Below are 12,268 nucleotides of genomic sequence, written 5' to 3' on the forward strand. Positions count from 1 at the left end.
CATTTGCAGAAAATCCTAATAATTGTGTCATTATATTTGAGAATTTTCTAACTTTGTTTTCTTAGCTTCGTATTTCAGATTAATCATGATCAGAGTCCTTATCAACCCCATCTGCTTCAGTCAGTGAGACCATACACATACATACACACATACACATACACAAAGAGTTTTATATTCCTTGGTTTGCCATTCTACCCTTTTCTCTAGCACTTCAAGTGTCACTTCTCACCACCATCAGCCCATCTACAAAAGTCCTGTTTGGGCCTTTTAAATTTGATGCTGACTTGGAAACCAGATGACTGCACTGCACTTGTTTAAGAAACATACCCTGAGTGCCAAGTAGTGAAAAGAAACAATGCTGCATAGTGCAGGAATACAAAGCTACCAGCAGGAATACAGAGATGAAGACAAGACCTTCTTTGCAAACCATGTAAAGATAAGGGATTAATAACCAAAATATATAGGGAACTCCTACAACTCAGTTGGAAAAATCCAAATCACCCAATTAAAAATTGGGCAGAGAACATGAATAGACATTTCTCCAAAGAATACATAAAAATGGCCAACATGAAAAGATGCTCAACATCACTAATCATCAGAGAGATGCAAATCAAAACTACAAAGAGTTACCACCTCACACCTGTCAGCATGGCCATTATCAAAAACAAGCAAATCAAAAGCTGTTGGTGAGGATATATAGAAATTGGAACCCTTGTACACTTCTGGTGGCAATGTAAAATGGTATAGCAGCTATGGAAAAGAGTGTGGAGGTTCCTCAAAAAATTAAAAGTACAACTACCATGTGATAGAGCAATTCTACTTCTGGGTGTTCAATCCAAAATAAATGAAAATCTTTTGAGATAATCTTTCGAAAATCTCAAAGAGATATCTGTGCTCCCTCACTCACTGCAGCACTATTCACAACAACCAACATGTTCAAACAACTTCAAAGTCCAGCAACTCATGAATGGAGCAACATACTGTGGTACATACATGAAATGGAGTATGACTCAGGCTTAAAAAAGAAGGAAATCCTATCATATGTGGCAATAGGAATTACCCTTGAGGACACTATACTCGGTGAAATACACAAGTCACAGAAGGAGAAATGCTGCATGATTCCACTTAGATGGCTATCTAAAATCATCAGATTCAAGCATAAGAGACTCTTAAAAACTGAGAACAAACTGAGGGTTGATGGAAGGTGGGAGGGAGGGGAGGGTGGGTGATAGGTATTGAGGAGGGCACCTTTTGGGATGAGCACTGGGTGTTGTATGGAGACCAATTTGACAATAAACTTCATATATTGAAAAAAAATTAAAAATAAAAAAATAAAATCATCAGATTCATAGAGGCAGGGTGGAATGACGGTTGCTAGGAGCTGGGAGGAGGAGGGAATGGGGAGTTGCTACCCACCAGATAAAGTTGCAGCCATGTAAGATGAGAAGGTTCTTGATATCTGCTGTGCAACTTCACACTTACAGTTAAAATGGTACCTTAAGTTAAAAATTCATTATGAAGGTAGATCTCATGCTGAATGTTCTTACTACAATTAAAAAAAATCCTCTCCCCCTCCCTCAAAACAGTAGGTGACAGAGTAGAATGCGTTAAGTGCCATGAAAACGAAATGCTCAGAGGTCAGGACAGATCACTCTGGACTGTGAAACTCAGGAAGCTCCCCCTGGAGGGACAACAGCACTTGAGGTAGGCAGTGAAGGACTAGGCAGGCACATGTGGAAGGGACATAAGTCTTTGGCAAAAGGCATAGTATGAACAGAGAAATAAAAAACAAGTAGCATAATTTTGTTCAAGCACAGGTTCATGACAGTTGAAAAATAAGCTTGGATCAAGTTATGCAGAGTGCTTAAGTAAAGAAAAAAGTTTGCAGTGAGAAAAATTAAAAATGATTTCTTTCCAAGGATGTTAGAACAGCTAAACTAAAAGGTGATAAAATACTGAGAAAGACTTGGCTATCTACTGAGACATAAATTGCACACATATACACAATTTGAGCTATGAACTTTGTGAAATCTATTTTTGAAAGTGAAGACCTTTTCAAACCCAGTTACTGTTTGTTTTATTCCTAAGAAGTCAGGTTGCTACAAGGTTCACATGTAGCTAGGGTTGCCAAATTTAGCAAAAAAACCCCAAAAAACCAAAAAACCCAAAAAAACAAGAAACAAGATGCTCCGTTAAAATTTAAATTTCATATAAAAAAAAACAATTTCTTTGGTAAAACTATATTCCAAATATTGAATGTCACATACTTACACTAAAAACGGTTTACTCTTTGTCTGAAATTCCAGTTTAACTGGGAGTCCTGTATTTTACCTGGCAACTTAGCTCCAACTAATTACACGTATTTTTACAAGTAAAAAAATTTAGAGAAAATAAGCACTTGTGCTATTTTCTTACACAAATTCTGATAAACCAAACACTTCAAATTTGAATATCACCTAGCCACTTAATTACAATTCTTATTACTTAAAAAATACTAAAATTTCAAAATGATCTTAATCTTCAGGTTCTCTTAGTGATTATGTATCATGAGTTCATCAACTTTCAGTGAACTATTTAATTATAGCCTGGATAGACTGGGATATTGATTTCTATTAAAAAAAAAAAACAAGCAAGCAAGCTCTGTGTTTCTGATTTATAAGAGCTGACTCCACCTCAATTCCATAAAATGAAGAAAACATTAAAATAATTATCAAATGAACATAATAAATGTACAATACATTCAATAACAGTACACAAATACAGCAGAAGGCCTTTAAGACAGAAAAGAGACCACCAGAAAACTGACATACAGGCAAACCAAGTCAAAGAGAAGCTCGGCTCAAAATACAAGCAGTAGTGCAAGCTAAAGAAAGATGGCAGGTAAAGAGGGGCCAGACCACAAAAGCATTTGAGAGCCCTCATTAAGGAGTTTAAGTGCACGGGCAAGCTGGTCACTGAGTGGTTGTGAGAAACTATCATGATCTGATTTAGCTTGTAAAATGCTACACCAGCCACTGGGAAGGACTAAGGGGGCGGGCAAAAGTGATATTAGGTGACTAGTTCTACTGTGTTCTATTGCAGAAGCAAAAGATAGTTTTAATGGTTGAGGCAGAATAAAGTACTTGGATTTGGGAACTGTGATCGACAATATACACTGTCATTTAAAGATACAAAAATAACAATCTAAATGGGAAGATTACTATCGTAAAGATGTCACTTCTTCAAAATAATCTACAAATTTAATATAACCTGAATCGAATTCTAACAAATTTCTTAAAAACTGAAACTTACAAAGCTGAAAAAAAGTTCAGTTGGACTGGATAATATAAAAATGGCTATAATCATTTTGAAAAAGTTTAACAGCAGGAAACATTTGCTGACAAATGTCAAAAACATTATAAAACTACGCAATAATGTAGTTTTGGCAAGAGAACTCACAAACCGATTCGTGGAATAGAGGAGTACGAAAAAAGTCTCATACACATGGAAAAATCTGTTCTTTGATCAAGTGGGTATTTCACATCTGTGGAGAAATGACAAGTTAGCAAGCACAGTAAGCAATTCTTTGGGAAAAAGAAAACAGATCCCTCTCTCACACCACTCATAAATAAATAATCCAAATAGTCAAAAGAGCTAAACATTATTAAAAAAAAAAAAAAGCCTACAAAAGCAGTTGAAGAAAATACTAGGAAATATTGGTTTAATCTTGGGATGGGAAAAATACAAAACTGATTCAAGAAAAAAATTAAAAAACAAAACAGAAGCCATAACAGAAAAGATGAAATGATTTATCTTCCTAAGAATGAAAACCTTGGGTATGATAAAAGATACCACTAACAAAATTAAAAGACAGAAAAGGCTGAGAGAAAATATTTACAACACATTTTTAACACACAAAGAATTTATAGAGCTCCTAGAAATTGTGAATAAAAGAAAATAAGTCCTTCCCCACAAAATTCCAAAAGCTAGAAAGAGGCAATTCCCAGAAGAGGAAATGCTAAAAGCTAACAAACACACAAAAAGACAATAAAGCACAGGCTCAGGAGGAAAGAGAGAAATGTGAATTAAAAGAGGCTATCAACTATCAGTAAGATGACATAATATTAAAGATGGATTTCTGAGGTGGCCAGGATGCAGAAAAACAGGAACTCCCCTACAATATTAGAAGCAAAGTGGACACATTAGCAGTTAGTAAAGCAGACTGTACAAGGTAACTTGGCATTATCTATCAGTTTAACAGGTGTTCTTCTAAGATTAAGTATATGAGTTATCATATTACCTAGGATTTTACTCCTAGGTATATAACAAAGAAAAAAGAAAAACGTATACCCACACAAAAACTTGTACGTAAACGCTCCTAACCACATTATTCAGGACAGCCAAGTGGAAACAAGCTGGGTGTCCATCAATCGATAAATGAATACATAAAATATGGCCTACCCACACAATGGAATATTATTCACCAATAAAAAGGAATGAATAGCTGGTATATGGCTAAAACATGGATGAAACTTGAAAACATGCCAAGTGAAAGAAGCCAGTCACAGATGATCAGATACTGCAGGATTCTATTTTTAATTTTTTAAATGTTTATTTTTTGAAAGAGAGACAGAGCATGAGAGGGGTAGGGGCCGAGACAGAGGGAGACACGGAATCCAAAGCAGACTCCAGGCTCCGAGCTGTCAGCACAGAGGTCGAGGTGGGGCTCGAACTCATGAAATGCGAGATCATGACCTGAGCCGAAGTCGGACATTTAACGGAATGAGCCACCCAGGAGCCCCTATAGGTTATTCCATTTATAAGAAATCCCCAGTTTCAGCAAATCTGTGGACAGAAAATAAATTAAAGGAGGCCTGGAGCTGAGTGGCGAAGGGATTATGGGGACTGACTGCAAAAGATAAAAGGGTTCTTTTTGGGCTGATAAAAATGTTCTAAAATTGATGTGGTGATGGCTGAATAACTCTAAGAACATATTAAAAACCATGGAACTGGACAAACAGTATCACATGGGGCGCCTGGATGGCTCAGTTGGTTAAGCATCGAACCCTTGATTTTGGCTCAAGTCATGATCTCTTGGTTCCTGAGATGGAGCCCTGCACTGGGCTCTGCAGACAGAGAGGAGCCTGCTTGGAATTCTCAATCTCTCTCTGCCCCTCCCCTGCTCACGCTCATGCATGCTCTTTCAAAATAAATAAACATTAAAAAAAAAAAAAATAGTACCACAGGTATGTGAATTCTATCTTGATAAAGCTATTGCTAACAAAAATTAAGATGCCTACATTTTTAGCACACATTCTACTTTTAGAAATCCTATAGGAACAGGATTGTACAGAAAGATTTATATACAAAACCGTTCACTGCAGTATTTCTTTATAACAGCCACAAGTGACAACAATATACATGTTCACCATAAACTAAAGCAAAAGACAAACTGGCAAAAATGTTTATTATATATTATATAATATAGGACAGATCAAGCATTGATATCCTCAATAAATAAAGGCAAAAAAACTGCCCTATTTATCTTTCAGTGAGCCTTCTTGGCCTTTCCTGGATAATACAGAATACTCATTTTCTCATCAACTGGTGGATTGATGATTACTGTGGGGAAAAAAGCCTATCAGCTTTACTGGTTGGACCCACTCTAAATCCCTCTATGTAAACTCATCCCTACTCTTACTGCTGACTCCACACTTAAAAATTTCTCCCATCATCCATTTTTTTTATTCCTTCTTAAAGCAGTGGATTCAAACCCTTTCTCTCCTTTATATACCTCTAACTTTACCCCTGTCCACTCATTCTCAGCAGACTTCAAAATCTCAAAAATTCTCCCAATTTAAATCTTTAACACCTCAAATGCCTTCTTCTTTTCTTAGCACATTCTTTCTTTCTGCTTTAGAAGAACTGTGTATCGTTCCAATGTTACAGTTGTCCCTGACCCCATTTACTTTGATTAAAGGTGGTTCCCTTTCCTGGGCCAATGAACAACTTAAGTGACTTCCATTCCTTAAAACAAAACCTAAATGCACCATCTCTCCACATGGGAATCAATTCCTCTCTTTTCCTCTTTCGCCAGCAAAACTACCTTGCTTATGCTGCTAAAATATGTACTCCCTATGATCTGGTTTCTAGCTCGATAGCTCTTTAAGTTTTTTTTTTCAGTGTTTACTTATTTTTTGAGAGCGAGAGACAGAGAGAGAATGAGAGGGGGAGGGGCAGAGAGAGAAGGGGACAGAGGATCCGAAGCAGGCTCTGCACTGACAGCAAAGTGCCCGATGCGGGGCTCAAATCTACAAACCATGAGATCGTGACCTGAGCCGAAGGCATACGCAGTTAAGACTGAGCCACCCAGGCACCCCCTCAATTGCTCTTTTAAAAGCAAAGACCTAGCTAATTGCTCAATTCATAGCCTGGTCTTAGTCCTCATTCTCCTTGAATGAGAAATATAGCATGTGGCTCATTCACTAACTCTGTATCACGGACAAGAATCTTTGGATTAAGGGCACCAGGGTGGCTCAGTCAGTTAAGCGTCCGACTTGGGCTCAGGTCATGATCTCATGGTTCTCACATTGGGATCTGTGCTGACAGCTCAGAGCGTGGAGCCTGCTTCAGATTCTGTGTCTCCCTCTCTCTCTCTCCCTGCCCTTCCCCCACTCACATTCTGTCTCTGTCAAAACAAAATAAATAAATGTTAAAAACATTTATTAAAAAAAGAAAATCTTTGGATTAAATTCTCAAAATCTGTTTCTTTCAATATATGAGGCAAATAATTACCTCTCAGGGTATGAATGTAACAAGATGAACTCCTACCACATCATCTTATATACTTATTATCGCACTCAAGATTCTGTTAAATGTAGTTTAGGAGGTGGTTTATCGTAATGATTATGTATGCTGGTTACATGGAATCAGACTACTGTCATTCAAATCTCAGCTCTGCTAGTGTGAAACGAAGCAAGACTCTTAACCACTCTATGCCATAGTTTCCTGTACTCTATGATCTTCATAGAACACTTACAAGAATGAAGTCATTAAGTACTAAGCACGGTTAAATAAACGTTCCCCACTGCTGCTTAATAAGCATTTAATTATCGATAGCTATACCTACTCTTCAAAGAAAGTCAAATACTTGAGGCCAGAGATTTTTTCTGACACCAAAATACACCAAGTGACTTTCAAGTCAACTGGCCATGATGTTCCTTCATGTGTTCATTTCTTCAAGAAGCTTTATTTGAAAACCTACCGGTCCTTTGTACATCACCCTCGCACATCTAATCAGTTGGATGCTGTGGGTTCGACGTTCCTATAGTCTCTGTCACGGAGGCCCAGGGTTACAGCAGAAGGTGATATGGTGGAATGAGCACAGGCTGTGGATGTGGTCAGAAGCACTTGATGCCTCTGCTGTTTGACGTCGGGCAAATTACTAAATTATCTAAGGTTCAATTTTTGTATCTTCCCATCAAAGTTAAGAAAACACATATCTAAAATGTACTGCTTAGCACAAAGCACACAAATACTAGTTGCTCTTTTTTTCTTCCTTCCAAATGCCTTCAATGACTCTTTTCCTAATGCTTGCCGACTAAAATGTCAACTTCTTAGTATCAAGAACCCTGAGGTCTTCTTCAGCCCCACGTTTACGATCATTCCTCATACTGGTCTCTCTCACAGGTGCCGTGCTCTCCTCCAGTGGTCCTCAAATGTGGCTGCACATCAGAATGATTCTGGGGTAATTTTAAAAGTACCATGTCCCATCTCTACCATGAAGAATCTCTAATTTATTTATTTACTCTTGGCGGGGGCCTGGGCACTGACTTATTTTTAAGTTCCTCAAGTGGTAATGTGTAGTCAGGATTAAGAACCTGGGGTCTCCTCAGTGTTGTCTGCCTCCCAGGCCCCAAACACAACCTGCTATTTTCCTCAAAATGCCCTCTCACTCATTCCAGCTGCCACCATGAAAATGTTACCTCCTCCTTAAAGTCTCCCTGTTTAACATGGTAGGAACGTAAACATGGTAGGAAAAGTTCTCTCCTTCCTCTGAAGCTGTGCCACAGTTTCTTTCAACATGCTTCATTTCACACTGCATTATAGTCATTTACATGCACTTTCTTGTTTTCCCAAACTAGGTGTGTGTGCTTTTGAGGGAAGGCTGAGTTCTCCTCGTGGGCCAGTTAAGGCATTTTAGAAATTTGATCTTAATTGTCACAACAGCTCTTTGAGGAGGGCATTAAACCTCCATATTTTATAACCAAGGAAACAGAAGCTAGAAGTAAAGTAGCTTGCCTAAGGATTTTTTTTTTTTTAATTTTTTTTTTCAACGTTTATTTATTTTTGGGACAGAGAGAGACAGAGCATGAACGGGGGAGGGGCAGAGAGAGAGGGAGACACAGAATCGGAAACAGGCTCCAGGCTCCGAGCCATCAGCCCAGAGCCTGACGCGGGGTTCGAACTCACGGACCGCGAGATCGTGACCTGGCTGAAGTCGGACGCTTAACCGACTGCGCCACCCAGGCACCCCACCTAAGGATTTTAAAACTAGTAACTTACAATTTTTCTTCATATATTACCTATATTGCAACTTTCTTGCAGGTTGTCACATCAGAAAAACATCCAATAAATGCTGAATAATGTATGGATTTTTAAGTTTGGTCACTGAAAACAGATCAAGTCAGTACTGCTAACAATTAAGGGAAAATGAAAAAAATATGACCTATTTTCCTCTCCAAGATAATTACTCCAAAGTCATTGCTTAGTTTTGATACTTAAACTATACTGAAAAAAATTCAGAGCAAAACAATAGTTTGGGAAACTACTATTTCAAGAAACAGAAAACAATGAATTTGTACACATCAAGAACCAAAAGTTGTGTAAGTGACTAATATTCTATAAAGAAAGTAATGAGTTTACGGCAAGAAAAAAAGCCTATGGGAGGGTAGGTGAGGAAAGGCCTAGGGAGACAGAAAGCAAAGTCTGGCTCTGGGAGTAGGAGGGGCGCAGGAGAATTTGCAGAAGGAGAGAGGAGGACCAAGATAACCAGTATCAAGATCCAGAGGAACACACCCAAGTCCAGGCGACAGAGTTATGCGCCCCAGCCCAGTAGGGGCACCGAGGACAGGGGCTGCGAGGTGGAGACCCCTCAACCAAAGGGGAGCAGGAACCTTCCTTCTCTGATCATCTGAGATGATGGAAGATACTTTAGGCCCCGGAAACCGCAGGGGGAAGGGAAAAAGAGGGGTGTGGAGAAGTCATGTGGGTGAGTGCATATTACTCAAGAAAGAGTGACATACCTTTAACTGGCAGGATTAAATGCCTTCAGTGTTGAATCAGAAGGGCAGGTTCAAGAACAAGACAGGCTTGCTTACAAACAACAGAGCAAGGTAACCCGTGTAGTTTGTTCGTTCATAAATTTTTTGTCCTTTACCAGAAATCAGCAAGACTAGGTTCTCATTCTAACTAAATATTAAATGAATAATTTCGCAGTATTTTTTTTTTTTTTTAAGAGAGAGGGGGCAAGTGAGTGAGGGGCAGGGAGAGGGACAGAGAGAGAGAGAGAGAGAGAGAGAGAGAGAGAGGCAGGCGGGACTCACTCGGGGTTTGTGTTTTACCCAAAGAGGGCTCAGGCTCACCCGATGCGGGGTTCATCCTCACCCAATGTGGGGCTCGAACTCACAAACTGAGATCATGACCTGAGCCGAAATCATATGTGTAACAGCTGGGCCATCAAGGCATCCTAAGTTTGCAATATTTTATACAATGTATGGAGGGAAGATGGTTCTTATATTCCTTAAATGGTAAAACGAAGGGATGGATTGCGCGAATGTGCTTTTAAACTTGAAATTCTATAATCTTTACTAACATTGCCCATGTTAATATTGTATCCTTTCGTGTTTCTGTTAAATAACTATACCCTATTTCTAAAACTTAAGAAACATTCAAATTTAAGAACAAGATTCGTTCATTTAAATGGGAGTAAAAAGCAAAATATTTGCTTCTGTCATTTGGTGACAGTTTCATCTCATTATAGAAAAAAGAAAGAAATTTTTTTCTCAATCATAATATTTGCTTCTATCATTTGGTGACAGTTTGATCCCATGATAGAAGAAAGAAATAAAATTCCCTGTAAAGTATAGAAACTACAGAAGCTTCCTGTCCTATGCTACATACTCCAAAAAGAGGTACATAGCAGTTAATATAAGTTGAATACGGAAATAACTGAATTTAGAATGACTCAGTAATCAACTGAAAGGAACTTTACTCAGAATTATTTATCAGCTCTTAACTGGATGCACTGGACAATAATGTGGCTTCACTTAAACGTCCCTGGGAACATAGAAAGCTACAGCAGAGGAAAAAGTGAGACCAGAAATGGAGGTGTGGTGGATGGGGTGGTGGTTTAAAATTCTCAGGTAACATTACATCTACCCAGCATTTTAAAGGAAATTATGGACATTACATGTAATACAGGAAAAACCATTACCCTCACAAAATTGCAATACTTGTAATTCTCCTCAATTTTACGAAAATCTAATAGTGTCTGAGGCTTATAGATACCAGTGGATAAATATATACCAGATTTATAGATAACAAGAGATTTATTACTTTTCTACTGAAGTCTTACAATCCCAATTTTATACTAGAAAAAACTTAAAGGCTTGAGAAGTAATTTGACTGAAGTCTTACACTTGGAATTTGAATCCAGGTGTGTCTGTCTCCAAACTCCATACTCTTTAAGTGACAGTGCCTTGAAAACAGGTAAGGATTCTTATATATAAAGCACTCATCTTACCTCTAAGTAATGCAGAGCCATTAAATACATGAATAACAATCAACTGTACTCTAGTGAAACAGCAGTCATAAAAGAGATCAACACAGCAAAAAATATACTTACTCATTCCTGAGCATTCTCTATCACCATCCCATACATTAGAAACAGCATGTCCAGTCAGTAGGAGGTTAATTAAACTTTGGCTATTAATAAAAATTTAAAAGTAATTAAAATATGAATAAACTAGTTTTCAAATCAAATGATCCCTATGGTAAGGCATAAAGTAATGACTACTTACATTACATTATGTCGGTTAAGAAACAAAGTTAGAGAAAACCTTACATTTTTATTTTATGCACTCAACTGAACAACAGCTTTGCTAAATGTATCACTACGTGTATCACCACATGGGTATCTATTGCGCTATACATTCAACTACACTTAACTTTATCCAACACGTCACCTTTCAGTGGACAAAAAAAGATGAGACTAATAGTTTGCTTGATATTTATAATACTCTATAAACATAATTATTATTTTTTGTTTGATGGCTGATTTAATTTTAACCTCTGAGGCAAAGATCTAAAGAGAAAGACTTATGTAATGAAGTGGGTTAACTATCATTGTTTCATTGATTTTAGTAGAAATATTAAGAACTCGGATGTGTGTTGGGGGAGGATGTTTCAGAGAAAAATAAGGAGAAAATATTTCCCCCAAACAGGAAAGCATTTACAAATAGTTAAGGATATACTTATTTCTAAGTAAATTTCATCCATTAAAAAATTTCATAAGTGAAACATACAGCAGAATTTGTTAAAACACCCCTGTTGTCATCTTAAAAGAAAATTTTTGCCATAATAGATGCAATGCATACATAAACCTGAAGTGGAAAATAACATTTCATATATAAAGCAAACAATGCGTAAAGTACAAGGTTGCTCAAGTTTCTATACTTTATGCTGTCAACACTGACAGACAAAATTATCTGACTCAGGAGAGTTTTATCTTAAAGTCAAGTTCCTAAAAACCTAAGTCCGTGTAGGTTGGGAGATAACAGATTTTACTTAATTACCTGCCATGTCCATATACAGGATCTATCAAAGGTTCATTTGAATCTTCAATTTCATTTTTTATGTTTTCAATGCCCTAAAGGAATCAAGAAATTCATTGGCTTATTTTAAAAACTAAAACTGAATATTACGGTAATTTAAAAACTGATCATTTTTTACCATAAAAGAATAAAGCACAATTATTTAAGTAACTTTTCTCCCCCAAAGTTACTCAGATTTGATGTGGGGTGGGCGGGGGGGGGACATGTGAGATGCTAATGGTAAGAAGTAGCTCCTCCAAGAATATCTTATCTTTCATGGGCTGTATATTAAGAGTGCTGACGGACTCATGGGTAACAGATCTCATGTCAGCATGATGAGAGATAATGTTTAAGTTTGAGGAGGAAGGAGGAGAAAATTATTTAATCCAAAAGTTAATATTCACTTAATTCCAGGC

General features: G+C 37.5%; 1 protein-coding gene across 6 annotated transcripts in view; it reads right to left on the minus strand.

Moving 5' to 3' along the window:
• MINDY3 (MINDY lysine 48 deubiquitinase 3) overlaps nt 1–12,268 on the minus strand; it is a 96,064-nt gene that overhangs the window by 59,724 nt on the left and 24,072 nt on the right. For all 6 annotated transcript variants that reach the window (XM_045466111.1, XM_045466110.1, XM_045466109.1 and 3 more), the window contains 2 exons: nt 11,835–11,908; nt 10,886–10,965 (listed from right to left, as the gene is read on the minus strand). In XM_045466111.1, coding sequence (XP_045322067.1) covers nt 10,886–10,965; nt 11,835–11,908 — 154 coding nt within the window. The remainder of the gene's footprint in view (nt 1–10,885; nt 10,966–11,834; nt 11,909–12,268) is intronic.

Source organism: Leopardus geoffroyi, chromosome B4 (assembly GCF_018350155.1).
Source record: "Leopardus geoffroyi isolate Oge1 chromosome B4, O.geoffroyi_Oge1_pat1.0, whole genome shotgun sequence".
Classification (NCBI taxonomy): domain Eukaryota; kingdom Metazoa; phylum Chordata; class Mammalia; order Carnivora; family Felidae; genus Leopardus; species Leopardus geoffroyi.